This window comes from Lissotriton helveticus, chromosome 11 (genome assembly GCF_964261635.1).
Source record: "Lissotriton helveticus chromosome 11, aLisHel1.1, whole genome shotgun sequence".
NCBI lineage: Eukaryota > Metazoa > Chordata > Amphibia > Caudata > Salamandridae > Lissotriton > Lissotriton helveticus.
In genome coordinates, this window is record NC_136072.1 from 76,525,871 (window position 1) to 76,546,085 (window position 20,215).

At 41.7% G+C, this 20,215-nt stretch overlaps 1 protein-coding gene across 1 annotated transcript in view; it reads left to right on the forward strand.

Annotated features, from left to right (window-relative positions):
* LOC144792851 (dehydrogenase/reductase SDR family member 4-like) overlaps positions 1 to 20,215 on the forward strand; it is a 161,948-nt gene that overhangs the window by 91,587 nt on the left and 50,146 nt on the right. The window contains exons 5-7 of the mRNA XM_078668048.1: positions 6,367 to 6,437; positions 8,349 to 8,400; positions 11,650 to 11,784. Of these exons, the coding sequence (XP_078524174.1) occupies positions 6,367 to 6,437; positions 8,349 to 8,400; positions 11,650 to 11,784 (258 nt within the window). The remainder of the gene's footprint in view (positions 1 to 6,366; positions 6,438 to 8,348; positions 8,401 to 11,649; positions 11,785 to 20,215) is intronic.

Sequence of the window (20,215 nt, forward strand, 5' to 3'; positions counted from 1 at the left end):
TGGATTATGATTCGCAATGTGAGTTGTACCACAATCTGGTGTCTTACATGAAATAGGCTGCTCGGGGTTACTACTCTGAACTTGACCTAGGGTAACAGGTGTATACAATAGGTCATTCTGAATAGAGGGCATTTCCAAGGTACCCAGACTCACTAAACCCTCTTGTGGGGAATCACAATGGACTCTGCTGGATTGCCCAGTCAATCTATGTTTTCTAGATCTGAAAGTGGCTTGAAGAAATTCTGGGTGGGTACATTATAGTCATAAAGACCCTGGCCAACACTTTTTGCTCGGGTGTCACCAATCAAGGGCGCAAATATCGGTTGATTCCTATAAAAAGAAACCCAGGGGTAAGATGCTGATGTCTACCTCGCTAAAGAGCCTTGACCCAGCCCTATCAAGGATAGTTTTCACTAAATGGGGAGACCCAAAATTCAACACAACACAATCCCCTCTGCAGGCTTTTGGCGACCTCCCGATCCAAGGAATCCTGCGAATCATGTTAAACACGCGAAATAAGTGGCTTCCCAGCCCAGTTTTATTATTTAAATAAAACAGTGTCTTATTTCAAAGCGCTGCCCAATGTTCCTCCTTATCCGATGGTAAACGGGGAACATTTGTTAGAATTATGGTATAGGGTGCGACTTCTGGCAGTAAATTAAAGTGGTGTTTTTTGTTAGCCATGCCACTCCAAGCCTTTCCTTTGTTTCTATCCCTTACTCTTTCCCCCAGAGGGACAGCATTCGACATGCTTGAAAATAAAGTACAATGATCAGTTGATGGTGATGGCGCACTATTATTAGGACCAGGGCCAGGAACATCAGCAGTTGGAACTGCTGCAGATACTGCAGCAACACTGGGAGCTATAAGACCCATGGTTGTTTGTTTAGAGGGAGTAAATTTAGGTTGGGAAATGACCTGCTCAATTTTATTCAATCGTTGCTCTATTTTGGACAGCTGCGTTAATATTGGTATAAGCATTGTTGATAATTTATCTTCTATTTTTGTCAATAAACAATCAGCAAAATCACCCCACAGTCCTGCACATTAATTATGGGTGTATTAGATGTACAAGTTTCTACAACCCCCTGGGATTTCCCACGACACGCACCTCTAGTCTTTGCCACCTTATTGGTTTTATGAATTGTAAGTTGCAACCCGCCCGCTTTCCTCTTTTTTGATACAGGAGCGGGAACGGCAGCCTTGCCCTTTCTCCTTTCCTGAGATAATCGTTGATTACGGGTGAAAATATTTGCTGGGGGTGGAGGGCTGACAATGGACGCACTAACTGGGGTAGGAGAATCAACTGCTGATGCTGTAGATGCTGATGCTGTAGAGAACTGAGTGCTCTGATGAAGCGAGCCCTCAGGGGCTGAGTTGTTAATTAACAAGGGGCCCACTGAGGGTGCCACAGATGAAATACGATGGGGTTCTAGCGACAATCTCCTTTCAGAAAGGATAATTTCATGATTAAGTACGGACTCTACCCTCAACAAGAATGCATCTAGTGTGCCTACAACACCCTGTCCCCCCACCCCCTTTCGACTACCTTTACTCATGGTGGGGGAAAAAAAAGACAAGAAAAAACCCAGCAATATAGCTATGATACTACAAGTATGCAGGCACTTAAGTGTCACTAACCAATATAACAGTAGTGTCCAATGTCCAATGTCCAATGAGAGATGAAGGTGCTGTGGCCCAGCCCAGCCTCCTCCGGGCTTTGCCTGGGCAGCGCCCGGGCACACCCACGCCGCAGGTGGCCCCTCGTTGTTTTAAGCGCCTCCGGGCGCTTGCTGTTACAGCTTTCTTCCGCGACCCCTAGGCACTCTGGGTAATGTGGTTCCAAGTCCACTCAGGCGGCTGAAAATGCGGGAGTTTCAGCGGGGCTCCTCCAGAGCTGTTACTTTTCGTCCAATGTGAAAATGTTTCTCCTCAGCTCTCGGTGCAGCTGGGCTCGAGACAGGCCGGTGCGTGATGGAGGGTATTCCCTGAACAATCCCAAACATACAGGACACCGAGAAAAGTACATTTTTGATATTCCAGTTATTGTTAATTTTTTCAGTGCCATGCCATTAAAGACAATATGTAGATACTACCAGAAAATGCAGTTGGAGGACCAGGAGCTAAAAAATAATAGCATCTGTAGTGTCTTGTGAGTTAGCGATGACGGAACCTTTTGATTCCTGCTGGACTCCTTAGAACTGTGATGTAAGTGTTTGGATGTGGTGAATAGAGTTCACGTTTAGAATGCTGAGTTCGCAGTTACATGCAGAGGAATGAAGAAGTGTAATAGCAAGCTCCGTATGTGGTGTATTCATTTACGGGTTCTTAGGCTGGGGAGGAAGGTACAACTGGTGATGACATAGGGACACGTAACCCAAAGATTGACAGTGCTCTCCTGGAGAGTTTGCTGTGGACCCGTAAGCTTCTCATGTGCGCCACACATGCCTTAGTCAAAGTGACGATCGATGTTGGAGTATAGGGAGTCAGAGCGCCACTCCAGCCAGTGTGAAGCTTTCGAAGCTAACAAAAACCCGCTGAGAACTTTATTCATCAGTGACCAAAAACCTGCTAGTAAGGCTGTGAAAGAGGTACTGCACCACTACACAACACTGAGCTAGAAATTATACAGTATGCCAACGCTAAAGGCAGTGACAATCAGGTACAGAGAAGTGCTAAAGACAGTGACAGGCGAGTGCAAAGAAGCTCTATAAGAGGAATCATTTCTGATGCAAAGAAACACTAAAAGGCAGTAACAACCCAGTATGGAAAATGCAATGAGCAGCGGCAGCCAGCTGCAAGAGAACACTGTGAGCAAAAGCAGTTCAATGCAGAAAAACATTGGAGGCAGTGATAATCAGATATAAGGAGAATATGATCATGCTTACCAGAACTTGATAAAGAGAGCCATCTGACCTCTACACTAGGCGTCGCAACCCAATCAGAAGCATGGAGATTGTGCTTATGAGGCTGGTGAATCACTTCGGATCAATGGAATAGTGTACTTTTTCAATCGCTGATGAAAAGAGCACCTTCTTGAAACCACCTCTAACCTTCGATATAACAAAGAAAGAAAATATTTTGGCAGCAGATGGACTTCCTGGATCTAAATCTTCGATGATTCCATTGATGCACTAGAAGGAACACATAACAAAAAGATTGTCAAACGACTCAAAAATCTTGCTGTGAAGGAGTGAAAGAGGTAATAAAGAAACTGCTGAGAACTGAGAAAGTCACATACAGTTAAATCAAAGAAGTGTTACATCTCAAGTTCAATTCAATGCAGAATGTCGATTATAAAAGATATATTTTCAGTCAGGAATGTCAGAAAGCTGGTGAAACAATTGACAAATTTGTTGAGAGACTTGATACACTCATCAAACACTGTAAGTTCAATGAATTCAATGATGAAGAAGCTATACGTCTCCGAGTTATCAACGGATGTCTGTCAGATTAATTCAGATGATGAATGCTGAGGGAAACCCTTAGTCTGGAGCAAGTTCTCATGGCTGCCAGAGCTGAGGAATGTGCTGATGGACAAGCTGCTGACATGGAGGCTGGAGATGTCCTGAGTGAGTCAGTCATGAAAATTAAAAGCAAGCAGAAACACTAAGTTGAAGGACACAAAGTGATATCTTCGAAAAAAAAGAAACTGCTTTAGATGTGGATTTTCATTTCCACACAGAGGTAAATGACCCGCCATTGGACAAGTATGCAAAGGCTGTGGGAAGAAGAACGATTTTGTAATGGTTTGCAAGGCGAAGGAAAAGCAAGTGCGCCACCACAAGAAAACAAAATGGACGCCCGAACGTTCCAGTAATGAAGTTCTATTCACACCCACAAGGCCAAACGGAACATCAGTGGAGGCAAAAAAACACAAAATGAAGATGATCGTCATCTAAATCTTCATATAAGAGTTCTTCAGTTGCATTGTTAAGTGACAGTGAGGAAGACGGATGTGCGATGTCAATGTTTACCTCAGAAAATAATGTGCATGCGGGACGGGCAGCATGCAAAGAAGGATACGAGTCAAAGAAAAGTCATTCAAACATTGTCCGAAAATGACAGTAGAAGTTTAGCAGTCGCGTGGGCTTATGAACATTTCCATATATTCTCATGTGGGAAACATTACCTCTTGTCCAGAAGGTCATGCTATAGGGTCCTATCAAGGAATCAACAGTCACATTATGTGACTGGGCGGAGAACTGCACTCTACACACAACCAATGTCCAGCTTGTTTACCTCCCAACATGACAAGCTGAGGATGCAGTGCAAGGTAGTCACACTTAAACACCATGGTAGGGCACAGAGCACCTCTAGCATGCACAGCAATGGGGTGGGTGAAAGTGCTATTGGGAAGAAGTGCACCACTGCTAAGTAACTTCTACATTCAATACTGGTGCGCTGCATGTGGCTGACACATGGAAATTTTGGAAAGTTACAGTATGACCTCTGACCCACTGTCACTGGTATCTTCATCTCAGTGCATGCTCCGCACCTTATACATTGATATACCCTGCCCACCATTCTGCCCCCCTTACCACCCACTTCATTGAGTCAGGTTTTACATGTTCTGTTAAATTACACTTCTGCTGTCCACTTTCTCAACCCTCACACTTCTTCCCACAACTGAAAACTAGGCTAACCTCAGCACCAAGTGCCCCCACTACCCATATGTCATTAGCCCTGCATGTGGCCCATTTTGCTAATGGATTTTTGTAGGGATGTGTGAACACTTTGTGGGGGAATAGTAATTTGTCATTGGTAACCAACACATTTGCAAAAAGTGGGCAGAATTACTAATTTCCTGTAATAGATCAAGACTCACCTTTAGTGCGTTTCACTTTTCTAACATACTTGACCTCACTGCCCACCACATACACCTACTCGCAGGGATGTTCCTCAACTGCTCATTGCTGCAGGACACTCTGGTGTTAATGAGCAGGTCTAGCAGGCGGCCCTGAACTTGCTAGTGGTCTTTAAGGAGATGAACACATCCTACGATCTGATCTCCTCCGAGACGGGCTAGGTACTCCTTTGGGAGCTTCTGGGCTGCCACTACATCCCGCCTGACATGCAGCAGGGTGCAGATGTACACAGAGAAGGTCTGTGGCAGCTCCACCACAGATGCTCAGCAACCCAAGGAGGGCGAGCAGCAGCCCATGGCCGCAGGAGCCTAGGTAACCGTGGCCCCATAAATCACCCGTCCTAAACTTTACAAGCTCTACTAACAAAGTCATTCACCTACTATGAGCTAATATGTCACTGTCAGTCCTAACGTGCTTCCCTACACCTATTCAGTCTAAGGAGAAGGGTACTCTCCGACCCTGCCACCTTCTGGCTCACATCGCTGTTGGTCCATGCTTGGCCTATCATTTCAGTTTCTTTTTTTTCTCACGGGTGGAGCTTCCTCTCGTGCGCCCCACTACAGAACGTCCGGGAAACGGCCACTACAACGCGGCCGTTTCAACAAAAAGCTTAACCATGCATGCATTACAACTCATGCGTGGTTACAACGAAAGCCTTTACCACGCATACGTTTACTACGAGGTACGTAGTAAAGGCATGTGTGGTAAAGGGTACAATTAAAAAACAGGGGGTGGGGGGGGTTTCCCCTCCAAAAAACCCCCCACTAACCTTAAGTCGAGAAGTGCAGACAATCGGCATCGTAGAGGAAGGAAACGGCCTTTTTTTATTTATTACGTATGACGTCACCACGGAAAAAACGTGGAGAAGGATATGCGTGAAAATAGTATTCCGTTGTAACGCATGCGTGGTAAAGGCATGCGTTACAACGGAGTTCGTTGTAAAAACATACAACCAGAACGTCCAGGTCAAGCTATGTGCAGGCGCCATTATTATCATTAGGGGTAGGCACCGGTAAACTTCACAATGCCCACGTGGGCGGAGCTTTTTCCGAACTCTGGACTCCAAGTGTAGTGCGGAGTGGAAAAACTCTGCGAACTCTACCAGTGGAGTGAAGATTACTGCCAACCCATAATGCATTTACGAGTACTAAGGCTAGGGAGGATGCTACACCACCATTATCCTCTTATGTTTAAAATCTGTCTCACAAAGTTGTTGTATTGCCAGTGCAAATTATGCTTCTGATATTCTACTAATGTTTGGGCCTTTTATATTTTAAAATGGTGCACTTTATGGGCAGAGCAACAATATGTTTTTTGTGGTAAAGAAAAAACTAGAGCAAAAGAATAAAATATATCCTCAACTGCCTCCAAACATCATTGACAAGTAGTATTTTCCAAGCCAGCCCATCCTAGGAGGTCTGCTGCTTTTGACCCTATCTCAAAAAGACATTCAAAATCTTTAAGAGTTCCTCCTTTCATTGCTTCATTTTTGTTTCAGATTTTGCATACAAATGTAACTACAATGTTCCTGTTGGTGAAGCATGTCCTCCCTCACATGCAGAAGCTTGGGTAAGGCTCTCAAGAACTGTGAATGAAGAAATTAAAGGCTTATTTATAGTTTCGCAGATGGGATGCTTCATCAAAAACAAGGTGAATATCCTGTCCGCTATATTAAAAGTACAGTAGTACATAATGCAGTTTGATATGGCACACAGGGCATCTGCTTTGTCTGTGATGGAATATCCCATTGGCCAAACCCTAAATACGATCAAAATCTGATAATGTGGTGATGTGTTGTCAGAATGTTGTTGCCTAGTGACAGAAGTATTTTCTTACTGCCATCTTTCAGTGGGGGTCGGAGTAAATTTTAGATCTAGTGGAAGGGTATAAAAATATGGAAACAAATTCTACCACATTTTCCAGAGTCATCCTGACTTGGATAGTCTTCTGATTATCCCAGAGGACAACAGGGTTTAAAAAGCAAGGACTCTTCAATCAAAGACTGCGAAATTCAAACCTTCCATTTTCCAAAAGAAATTCTTCTCTAGAGCAGCCACCTACATTTAGAACTCCTTCCCTGAACAAATAGGAGCTTAAACTACACCACATTCTTTCAGATATTTAACTAAACACATCTTTCCTGCATGCGCCATGCCAGCTCAATCCACTGGGCACCCCCCTGAAGAGAAGAGTACCCTCACCACACCTTGAAGGCTATATGGGATACAGTAGCCCATGCCATACACTGTAAGGATATTGCAAGTCACTTGGGATTTCCATCACCATATTAAAGAGCAAGGCTGCAAGCAGAGATCCTTTATAAAGTCATGGAAATGTGAGGTGGCTTGCAATATTCTTATAACTTATGGCAGATGGTATTGTACTCCTCATAATGCATGGTCACACCATCACACCGTCACCCATGCCTTAAAACCACCTGAAAACTTGGGCCCTCATTTTGGTATTGTGCGGACCGCCACCGACAGGCCATCAGTGGCAGTCTTCCCGACATCCAAGGCATCGGTCCAACCGCCAGTTTACAATACCAGCAGTTGGAGTTGTTATGTCGGGGGAAGACCTCTTCCTCCGACAAGCTCGAGGAGCCCATCGGGGTGCGGTCAGGCACTAATCCCTAGGACGGAGGTGGTGCCTGCGCAGGCACTGCTGTAGGGATTAGGATGTCCCTTTCTGACTGCCTTTCCACGGCATTCCCACCGCCATGAAAAGGCAGACAGGAACAAACTTTGGGGGCCCGACGCAGATATTAGAATATTTTTATTATAAGTCAAATTGCAATATGTTTAAAGAATACAGATATTCTGTTTCATGTAATGACCCACGGGTGCATAAAATATATATGTTGCTATACATTTCTCCTTTCTGCTGATCGTTTTTCCCTTTTTTCTTTTTGAATAACAGGTAAGAAGAAAAAGCCAGTTTGCATTCTCATTGTTTGAAGTGCAGCTGTTATTATGATCTGTGATGTGCCTTTCACATTAGCTGAGGCATTATGACATTACAACTTAGCTGTGATGAATTATAGTTGATCTGCTTCGTTATGTATTACCGGTGACTAGAGATGCCATTAAAGTAATGAAGAAACAACTAGTGTGCTAGGATTTTGTGGACAAAATATCAAGGGGCAAAATATCATTAGCTATGTGTAGATTTTCTATACCTAACTACACATCTATGTACCCTGACTATGTATATATCGTCAAGGTATAGAAATATGAGGCTACAAATTGTATATCTATACTTCTCTCTTTGTACTTAAATTTCGATATTGTGTCCCTAAATGTTTTGCTTATGATATAAGTGTGCCACAATATTCTTGCACTTGATTTTCAGGAGTACAATCACATCAATGTACATGCACATGTAGGTACACACACACACACACACACCCACACACACACACACACACACACACACACACACACACACACACACACTCACATGTTCTACTCTATCTTGCAGGGGTGGATCCATTGTCCTGAATTCATCTGCAGCTGCCTATACATTTTACAAGGTAAATATATTTTGTTACTAGTGACTATGGGGTCAGAAGGGTAAGAAAATGAACTATTTACTTTAAAGAATTTAGGGGCATATTATCAAGGTATTTATCTCCGCTTTTTTGGCTTTAAAAGCCAAGAAAATGGAGATAAAATTATCTCCCTATCAGCAACAGGTTGCTAACACGCAAATTCGCATGTTAGCACCCTTTTTCTCTACGCTTCCCCTTGCATCTCTAATGAGATGCAAAGGGGGCGTTCCAGAGAAAAATAATAGGAGAAATGTTGTTAAGCGACATTTCTCCTATTATCAAGGATTTCGCTAACCCTGTTAGTGATAAAAAAGCAGCGCTAACCGCGGTTAGCACTGCTTTTTTTACACCTGGTATTTTCCTGACTTAGCCATGATATCCTATGGAAGGTGGATATCATGGCTAAGTTTGTGAGCCCCTATCATCAAGCTAACGCCAAACTTCGAGAGATTATCGTTGGTTTTCCAGCGATAATCTCTCATTTGGCAGTTAGCGCGAGGATTTTTTTCTCTGCGATAATTTCCGGCGATGCTTAGCATTAAAAAATTCGTTGGTAAGCATCGTTAGCGATAAATATCGCTAATCGTTGGTAATATGCCCCTTAATTATAGTGTGGTGGAACCATTATGCTTCATCCCCCTTTTTGTGCTGACAGCATTGTATTTACATATGCTTAGGAGCTGATTACGAATGGGTCATTGTTTTCTGACCCCTGTGTACACCCCTGTGTGCACCAGGGTTCAAATTGTGAGCTGTGAGCTTTTCAAAACGCCAGGTACATAAAATACCTCAAGTTTTGCTAAATTGTGGCAGGTCCTGCCAGAACTTAAAAGAGGAAAAGTCTACAGTATTTACAGTCACCTGTGGATTTTAGTGCAGTAAGCTGCAAAAAGGCATGTTATGCACCCAAAACAATTTAATAAATAATGTATGTGATAAATTCACACCTCATTCATGATTGGATTGCTTTCCTGCCTGTACTTTTGATTTGGTGTCTTTCCATGTCCTCTGCTAATGCCAGATAACCTTTTTTTTGTTTTTGTTTTTTTCTAGTATTCGCAATTTAGATTATTTGGTATTCATATCCTGGTCCTCTCTTGCTCTTTCTCTTGCTGCTCGTGCTCTTTTCCTTGCCGTGCTCCACCATCTCTCTTCTCACGGTTAGTTACTCTCTGTTGCCTCTACACCCTACCCTACATTGGTATACCTTTCTCCTTCTCCGTCAGACACAAGACATTGCTGTGACTCAGTGTGTTTCTCTCTTTTGCTCGGATCACTGACATAATATTGATGCATACAATATCGGAACACAAAAGTATCTCCAAATTGTTAATCAAGGGGTGATGAAACCTTCTGAAAGTTTAGAAGCAAAATTGTATTTCCCAGATAGTCTTTTTATCCATATCTCCAAATACATGATTTTACACATGAATCTATAGTTATAGTGAATATCAGCTTTTTACCGCAGGACTTGGGGGAACAGACTTCACAATGTCAAGAGTATTGGATCGACTTTCTTGCGAGATTATTAAACTGCATACATTATTAAGCCATAGTTCTTTATAATTTTTGTATCTTTATTATACATCTTTGCACCAATTTCAATGAGGCTAATTAAGATGTTTCACTGTGCACCAGATACTGAGAAGAAGATGCTTTTTATATTCACATGATTACTTCCTAAATCTGAACAAATATTTGTTGGACATTTATGTTAGGTATGTCCACAGGAAGATGGACCTTCATCCTTATATCTTCATTGGGGTAGATATTGGATGATTCACAGGTGTGAGATGTGGGTGGAGGATGTTCCAAATGTTCATAATTGAATAGGTTCTAAATTAGTTCTACACCCTGGAAAAGGGTTAGATAATCCTATCACAGGTTCTCTGATATGGAACCAATTGATGACCAAGAGGTATAATGCGCAAGATGAATTGCTTGATGTACCATAATTAAGGAATTCATGATTCAAAATTTCTATTGACACATGTAATGTAGTTAACTTGTAGCTCTTTTTTAATCCCGCATAGGTTTTCACTCCCTTTGTCCTGCCAAAGAAACTTAAGTTAAGTTCAGGTGGTGTGATCTCAAAACCAATAGTCACAAGACCACACTCTAGCCACGAGAGAACAATATAGATTAGCTGGTCATTTAGAACCTACTCGATGGCTGGTCAGCCTGCTGGGTCAGCATAGACCCTGGCTCCACCCCCATACCAGAGGACTTTCCTCATATTTAGAGTTCACCACCATCCTGACAGGGATCTCTGTGCCTTTAGCAATTCCTCCACACTAGATATGTACTGAAATGAATGCTGATCGTCTCTATTATTGTTTGGCCCAATAAATATTTATTTTTATTTTTCTGGAGCAAATTCCCTGATACAAAGGGTATAAATAGAATGAGGCTACCATCATTGTGAGCTGATAGCAATGTGGTAGACAGGCCGCTAGGTCCAGGGTTTCCAATGGCAGAGGCAGACACTGAGGCTGCACTGGAAGAAACCCAATGGTTCACCTGGCTAAATGAGGAAGGGGAAACATATGCCTGACAGTGCTGAAGCCTGCCAGTTTATGACATACATTCTACTCTGCCAGCCTCTAAATGGGGCCCTAAGTTGGGTCAAGTGGCCTAATTTCAAGAGGTCTAATATACAAAGAATCTTCTGACTTGGGATTTCAAACTTTTTTAGGGAGCCCCAACAACAATTATGTCTTGAAAATGTCAATGTTCAGTGTTTCCATGTATTGTCTGTTGCTCTACCTCCTACCTGACTGTTGCACAGGTCCTAGATTACTGCAGAAGTGCAATTTATTATTTCTTCCCTGATATTGCATAAAATGATCAATGTGTTTCTCGCACTAACTGCAATCTTGGTCATAGTCTTGGAGGTGTCAAGAAAATGTTTTAATGTTTTGTGAAAAACTATCTGCAAGGTTTTCCTGAATATAACCAAGGCAAACCTTTATGGTTATCAGCAAAACTGACTCTTTATCCCACCCAATATATATGCCTTCCCTTCCATTTCTTCAATCTTATATAGAAAAGTCAATTTTCTAGGCACACTTTTCTTCTTGACCAAATGTATTTTTCCGTGGAAATCCTGAATCTGTGGAGCTTGATTTTTCATTTTTGTGTGGAAATCATAGCTACACATCAGAGCATACAGCTTTCTGTTAATCTGGCCGTAACAGTATTTAATGCTCTTCCTTTTTTTCCTTGTAACAGGATCTTGGCCCATACTGTGTCAGTAAGACTGCCCTCACAGCTTTAACCAAGATTTTGGCATCAGAATTATATCCAATGAATATTCGGCTAAACTCATTAGCCCCTGGAATTATCAAGACACGGACGAGCAATTTTGTAAGTATAATCAAATTAAAATTTAAAGTGTCCACACATAAAAATAAAATCTGCCAGATTTCTTTTCTGTAGGCACATAAAAGGCATGTAAACAAAACATAGCTGAATTACTACTTGATCCATTCTCTATCAAATTAGCAAATTCAAATTCTAGAAAAAAATTATACAGCGTAATATATATATACTTCCATATAGAATATAACAGCACATCAAGTCCCAAAAAGCTGCCTTGCTGTTTTAAAAAACTTATAGAATGGATGTTGAGCACCTCATTGTAATAGTATGGTTGAATCAAACAGAAGTAGCATTTGTAATTCTTAACAATGCATACAACTGGGGAGGGAGGGATTGGATACATACTGTGTATGCAGACAAACCACAGATCTCTTTAAAAAATATTCTCTATTTAGGCCATCTATGTTCCAATAGAGTGCCCCTGAAACTTTCAAGAAATGAATGTCTTCAAAGCTGCTAAAATTGAATTTGGAGAAAATTGAAAATTTTATTTTCTGCAGACCACATGACATAAAAATAAACACTAAATCCCTACTCTTGTGACATCATCATTAGCAAGCTGTACTTTCTGCTCCTTGCTTCAGTACACACGTGATCAATCATGTACACTGTAGTCAGCTTTATGACAATAATTAAGGTCTAAAGCAGTTCTCTGAAGTCTAGAGGGGAATACAAAGCACTCCCTCTTTGCCAAGAGTGATGACTGCCACCTCAAATGGCTATACCGGACTGGCAGTGGTGGTGAAAAATGTATTAGAATAGTAGGAAAGGCCTTTTTACCTGTTGCCTCTAGGGAGAGTGGGCTACTGGTCTCACCTGTGAATTCCAAATTGGTGTGCCAGTCTCCTGCATCTGGATCCTTTTCTTATCCATCTGGGACATGTATGTGACATGTGTGCACCTTACTTCTGTGTGTAAAGGATGCTTGTGGAGCATTTATGACACATGTAGCTATAAATACACTGGGTTCTATCTTGTGCTTCCCACTTTCACGTGGCAGGATGGAGGGTTGGGCAGAGAGTCTGTACAGCAGATGTGAATTGAAGGGCTTCCTCCTAGACAGTCTAGGGGTTCTTGGTTGTGGGTCATACCGAATGTTGTTACGGAGATGAAAAAGTGGATTCCTTTGAAACTAGGGAGTTTCCTGTTGCCCTCTGCTGGCCCGATGTTGCTCTTTGTTTGCCCATTATTCTTTAGAGCAGCAAATCCACACATGTTAAGAGGTAACTCAACTGGACTGTGTCCCTTGCCTCTATACTCTTGTTTTGAATTGCTGCTAACAGGAGACTCCCCCTTGACCCCTCCTTCCTGCTCACACATCCTGACAGTGACCTTTGCAGGATCAGTCTGACTGGAATAGACAAAAAGGAAGGACTGCCTAGAACTAAACTCAGAAGCCTGAGGAAGATCCCAGCCGCAATGGCTGATACGCCGCAACCATTGCAACTTAACTGTCTCTTTCTCATCTAGTGCAAATGCTGCCTCCACTATAGTTGATGCTGATGCAATGGCTCATGCACAAGTGAGCCCAACTGTGACAGGTCCACTGCCTCCTATGCTTTGAGGGCCAGGCTGCACAAACCATTGAGAACAGCTTGCACCTTCCATTGGACACTTGGACAGTCTGCATAGACTGACAAAACACAAATCCAGGAAAGAAAAAGTAGAGTCATTGCACCCAGAAAGGGGAAGGACCATAAAAATAGTGCAGGGGACTGCCGCAACTGCTACAAATTGTGTTTCCCTTCAAGTAACTTTCTTAGGTTTTCTCTAAAAAAAAAGGGCTAACCCACTCTACCATTAAAAGCTGTCCTCTAAGATTGCTGGGGTATTGTTTTCCCTTGACACCATTGATGAATGTCTTCTGTTGATTATGTGCATTAATTGCCTGGTGTCTAGCGTAGCATCAACTTATTTTATCTTCATAAACAAAAGTATTGGATTTAATTAATTTTAATATTTGTTATCTGATGTCTGTTGAATTCTGAGACCTCCAACCCTAAAATACCTCCCTGACAAAGCCTTTGACTGCTCAGCCTCTCTACTCAGAGGGTGACATTGCTAATGGCTTTGATTGTCATAATGTGAACCCAGCAACCTTCATCTGCCCTAGGACTCCTGAAGAAGTTCCTACAGCTGTTGAAATAAGACAAAAAGGTCTTTACCCCCTCATTGACCATTGAAATCAAGTTACTTTGTATTTTGATTGATATATTTGGCATGTGATATGCCCTCTTACATCAAACCCAGTGGCTTCTGATATATTGTACATGTGTGATGTTAGCACACAATGATTATGTAAACTTAGTTGGCAATAAATCATCAACTGTAAACCTCATCAAAGCCATACTTCTTTGGGTGACCAGGTTATTCTTCAGGATAAGGAAATCCGACTGAATTTGCCCAGCTTTAGGAATCATAATTGGTTTTCCTTAGAAGCCAGCGCACAGTTCAAATTGGCATGCATCACATCCTCAGTATCAGTACTGCCTTTATGCAACTCTCAGGGTCACAAGCACCAACAAAAACCTAAGTGGTCTACATAATTCTGTCTGACTGTTTGACTGGAATGAAAATATTCAGAACTCATAAAGTGGTGACACAATCAGTTTCTGGAGCAGGTTCCTCCTTTTGAGTTCCTCTTACTATTGACATAAGATACTCATATAACTCAATGCAATTACCCACACAGATAAAAATTGAATTGTGTAAGTTCTTCCTAAAATAATCCAAATATCCCTTATTTCCACACAACTCTTATGGCCGGTTGCTCTCCCACCTCTTTCAGACTAACTCACTACCACATTAACCATTCTTTCCTCCATATTCCAGTCCTCCTGACAGGATTTAAAAGCTGTTTTCTGCTTGTTGTCATTCTCAAAGTTCATCTCTGTTACCCCATCCTAAGCTAGTAACCTTCTCTTCCATCTTCATCTGTCAACTTTTTTTGCATCTTTCCTCGATTCTGTGTACTCACTTTCCTCCCTTGCATGAGGATTTACAGTTTGCTGACACCTTCTGTAGAGTACTACTTTTAAAAGCCCCCGAAACATGAAAGTGTGTTGAACTGTTGCAAGAGTATGTGGTGTTTGCGCTCTGAAATTGCCTCTTCCAATTTAGAAAAAAACAGAACATGTCTATTAACTGATCTATGCATCTAGTCATCTGATTTAAAATAATTTTCCTGCATTGCCCTTTTGTCTTAATTCCTATGAGGTCTTTGGTAAGCCTGGGGGTGAACTCGCGTAGTTTGCAGAGTTTTCCGCACTCCGAGTTTAGAAAAACTCTGCTCCACATAGCAGAGTGGAGTTTTGTTTCTTGCTAGCGTTCCTCAATGTCAAGTTGGTGAACGTGAGTGAGGAAAATCCACCTCCCGATGAGTTTTTCCTCGATCATGATCGTCAACATCAAGTTGGCGAGCGTGAGCGTGGAAAATCAACTTCCCGGCGAGATTTCTCAACGCGGGGGTCAGAGTTCTCATTGCAAGTGGTCGTGTATGCTCGCGACTGCTCACGTTGAGAAACTGCCCGTTCGCGTTGAGAAAGCTGCACCTCGAGTAAAAATCTACTTGAGTGGCAGAAAGGAAAGCCAACGCCCGCTTGCGCTGTGCAAGGTCCCGTTCGCAATGATTGCATAGTGCTTACAAGCATCTGGCACTGAAAATTACAGCAAACAGCATTTTTTCAACAAACCACTGCTTGCTGAGGTCCGTGTAGTGCGGCTGAGTTTTTTTGCACTTTGCAGAGTTTCGCAGAGCGGAACTCAGCGAACTCCATCCAGGGTTAGTCTTTAGCTGCCTAGAGGAGATCACAAAAGTTGTAAGAAAGACAGGGTCGGTCAGATACAATACAGTAAGTTTATAAAGTGCACAGCTGCTTCCAAAGAAGCGTCCTGCACTCGAAGCATGGAACCAGTATTGAGTTATGCAAAAAGACCAATACCCAAGCATGGGAGATTATCAACAGGAATACAAAAAGAAATGTCTTTGTTTTTTTCTAAAAGTAGCTTCAAAAGAGGATAAACATAGATCAGGCAAAAGAAAGTTCCAAAGCCTGGGAGTAAGGGACACAAAGGATCTCTCTACTTCTCCTAGCCTTACAAATCTAAGGAGTAAGCAGAAGCTTTAGATTGTTTAATCTCAAAGATCTAGTCTAACAGTAGTCCTTGAGTCTTTTTCTTAGATAGAGGGGACCATTATATCAAATGCTCTATAAGCAAAGATTAAAGCCTTGAATTGAATCTGTTTGATTACGGGCAGCCAGTGATTTTAACGCAAATAAGGTGACACTGATAGACATGCAGAATCTTCTGGATTAGATGAGCAACTGCAGTTTGAATAATCTGAAGGTGCTGAATCAAGTATGCCAGCAGGCCCATATACAGGCTGTTTGAATAGTCCAATTTAAAAGGCACCAGAGAATGAACAATGATCTTGCATGCATCCTCAGGCAGCAAATGCAGCATCCTCCTTAAAGATTTGAGTGACATTGCTTTGCATTGGGGTTCAAAGGAGAGGTTCAAATCAAATTTGATACCTGGGTTTCTTACAGTCAAAGAGGGAGTAGGAGGGGACCCGAGCTCAGAATCTGGGCCATATTTAGTGTACAAAAACTAATCGCAGTTTTATCGGAGTTAAGCCTGAGGCACTTACTGTTCGTCTACTCAACTACTGATTTCAGACACAGCTTAAAGGAGTTGAGAGCTTCCACATCATTTTTGGGAAATGACAGAAGGAGCAGAGTATCATGAACAAAAAAAATCACACATAAGCCCCAAGATTCAACAAGGCTCACTAAAGTATCCAAACAAACTTTAAAGAAGATGGGACTCAGATCAGAGCCCTGAGGAACCCCACACTTGAGTGGTTTTGGGGACGAGGAAAAAGGGAAAGAAATATAGCCTGTGTCCTATCTTCAAGAAAAGACTTAAACCAGGCCTGGGCCTTTCTTTGAATTTCAATATTACAGAGCCCATTTAAAAAAATGGAATAAGAAACCGTGTCAAACACTGAAGATAAATCAAGTGAAACCACCATTGCTGAGCAATTCTGATCAAGATTGTCCTTAATAAACTCTGTAACCTCAAGCAAGACAGATTCAGTGCTAAAACCTGATCGGCACCCAGATTGTGAATCATGTAACATATGAATTTGATTCCAGAAAATGGGGAAGTTGTCTATTAACTAGCTTTTCTAGGGCTTTCAACACTGCGGGCAAAAATGAAATGGGTCTGAAAATATTGAAAATATTAGGGCAGGCATTGCGTTTCTTTAGCAAGGAGAGCAGGAGAGCCTGTCTCCAACTCCTCTGAACTAAATTGGATTCCTAGGAAGTGTTCATCAGTTTATTCAAAATAGGATTCCCAAAAGTGGAGGCGATTTTTAAAGTATCAGGTGGCCATTGATCAAGAGGGGAACCAGATTCGCATTTAGCCAATTCAGCAGTTGAGTCCTCTAAAAGCAAAGGATTAAAATGTATAAGGAGAGGCCCAGAAGAATAACTAACTCATGAAGGAGTTACCCTTATACAAGGAAAAGGGACAGGGTATGTATAGAGGAAAGAACAGTAATGATCCCTTTTCACCTGGAGATTGAATCTATCTAGATCACTCACTAGTACTCACAAATATTTGCCAAGGGGCTGCAAAGTATGGCCTGCGGTGGGAACGAGGGCCGCACTTATGCCAGCAGGGTGGGGGTAGGGGGTCCGGGTGGGTCAGGGATTGTTTAAGGAGGTGTCAAAACATGCTAAATAGGCGGGCAAGCATTTATCTACAGGTTAATAAATGCTTGCCCATTTATTAAAAAAAAAATCTGAATATTGTTGCTCATCTACTAAACAGTTTGGGATTCATATAAAGCCTACCTTAGAAGTCTATTGACTTCCCTCTCCATTTCTCATAACAAAAAAACAAAGGACGCCATTAAAACAATGGAATGAAAAATTGCTCAAAAATCTACAGCAGCAAAATTAATGCCAACTAATACAGATAGTATACAACAGCTACTTTTGGCTAAAAATGAGTTAAATAACTTCTCAGAGGCATTAGTCAAAAAAAATGGGAGGCAAGTAAACTTGCCCATCATGAATACGGAGAAGGGTGCGGAACATTTCTGGCATGGAAATCTAAAACTGACCTTGTCAGAAATACCCTGAAAAGTTTGAAATGCCCAAACACGGGGAGGATCATTGAAGAAGATTTGGAGATTGAGGAGGCTTTTACTCACTTCTTCTCGGATTTATACTCTGAAAATGTAACTCCATCTGAGGATATGATGGAAGCCTTCTTTCGGGATCACCATCTTCAAACCCTATCAGTTACTGACAGGGATAAATTAAGTGACCATGGGCTAGATGTAGGTAAATAGTATTTACCAATTCGTAAATACCGAATTTTACCGATTCGGTATTTAAGAATCAGTAAATGCTATGTAACTAAAAATTCGGTACAAATTACCGAATCATTAAGATTCTGTAAATACCGAATCGGTAATTACCGATTCGGTAAAATAGAGAATGAGTCAAGGGTGGCAGGGTGTCACTTTGACACCCTGTTGCACCCCTAAATAGTGCTTGTGTGCACATGTGGCACACATACATGCCCTAAGGGCATGTATGTATGTCACATGGCACAGGTGTAAATGCACAAATTTGCATTTACAGAGGTATTCGTTATTTACCACCAACTAATAGTTGGTGGTAAATAACGAATCGTGTAAGCACAGAAGCTCTCTTCAAAGTGCTTCCTACATTTCATTTACCGATTCGGTAAATACAGAATCGGTAAATGATGATTCGGTAAATACCAAATCGGTAAATAGCGATTCGGTATTTACCGAATCGGTAAATGTGCCCCCTACATAGAAAAAGCCTATTACCGGTCGGTAACGTCCGATTTTGTCCGTTACCGACCGGTAATGGCCTTCCTACATCTGGCCCTAAATCTTTTTAGAAGAAGTATTACAAGCCATTAAACTGTTAAAAAAAGGGAAAGCTGCAGGCCCCGACTCCATCCCAAATGAAGTGTATATTATCTTGAAAGACGAATTAGCACCTTTTCTACTCCAACTTTTTAGGTCAGTGTATTCAGGCACACATGCGGTACCCGCATCCTAGAATGAGGCTACAATTACAATAATCCTGAAGCCAAATAAAAACCCACAGCTTTGTGAGTCGTACAGACCTATTTCGCTTCTAAATAGCGATCACAAAATCTATACTCAAATACTCACTAAAAGATTAGATAAAGTCGCAGGTTCCATCATACATTCTGATCAAAGGGGCTTTATTAAGGGAAGGCAGCTGAAAGATGTAACGCATGATCTTATTGGGGCAATAGATCTTGCAAATCTTTTTCAGATTCCTTTGGCAGTTTTAACATTCAATGCTGCCAAAGCTTTTGATAGGGTCAATTGAATCTTTTTAACAGGAGCTATTCATCACTTTAACCTGGGAGATACATTTGTGGCGGCTGTGAAGGCCCTATATAAGAACCCTTCAGCAAGGGTTCTTGTTAATGAAACCTCACAAGAAAATTACAAATTTGGTGGGACCCGGCAGGGCAGTCCCTTGTCGCCCCTTCTTTTTAATTTTTACATCGAGCCTTTGGCATGCAAATTAAGATTAAGCCAAACTATTGCCCCTTTCAGCTGTTTGGGTTGGGGAAAAAAATAGGTATTTATGCAGACGATCTTATGATCCTGACAGGGGATTTAGAACAAGCACTTCCAGAGATCTGGACTCAGCTGGAGAATTTTGGGAAGATATCTGGATATTCTGTAAATCAACAAAAGACCGAGCTGATGTCATGGCATTCTCCATACAAGAGTATGCTTGAAAAACAACACATAAGATACCTTGGGATTCAAATTACCAAGAACATAGGTAGAATAGCTCAACTAAACTTTGATAAAACCATGACTAGTGTACGACAGCAGCTTCAGGCTTGGGAACTTCTACCCCTTTCCGTCATAGGGAGATCCAACTTGATAAAAATGTTTAACTTGCCTAGGTTGACATTCCTTTTTGACACCATCCCCCTGGAATTTTCTAAGACCTGGTTTAAGAAGGCACAAGGGTTATTATCCTCATTTATTTGGGGTAGAAAAACCCCCAGAATTTCTCAGAAAAAACTCAGGAGGAAAAAACCCAATGGCGGCATAGCCACACCAGAATTATTTTTTTATTGTTGTGCTTTTCATCAAAAAAATTCACGTCAGCTTTTAAATCATAGTTAATCGTATCAATCGCTCTTTAAAGCATTAACAAAGGTACATTACACCTAAGCTGATTTCTTTCTTTTATAGTTTGGACGCCCTAAATTCTTTAAGAAAGTTAGGTTGAAGATCCTTAGAGCTGCCATCAGAGTCTGGTTCCAAGTGAGGACATTTCTTGATATATCTTATTGCAATCCAGAA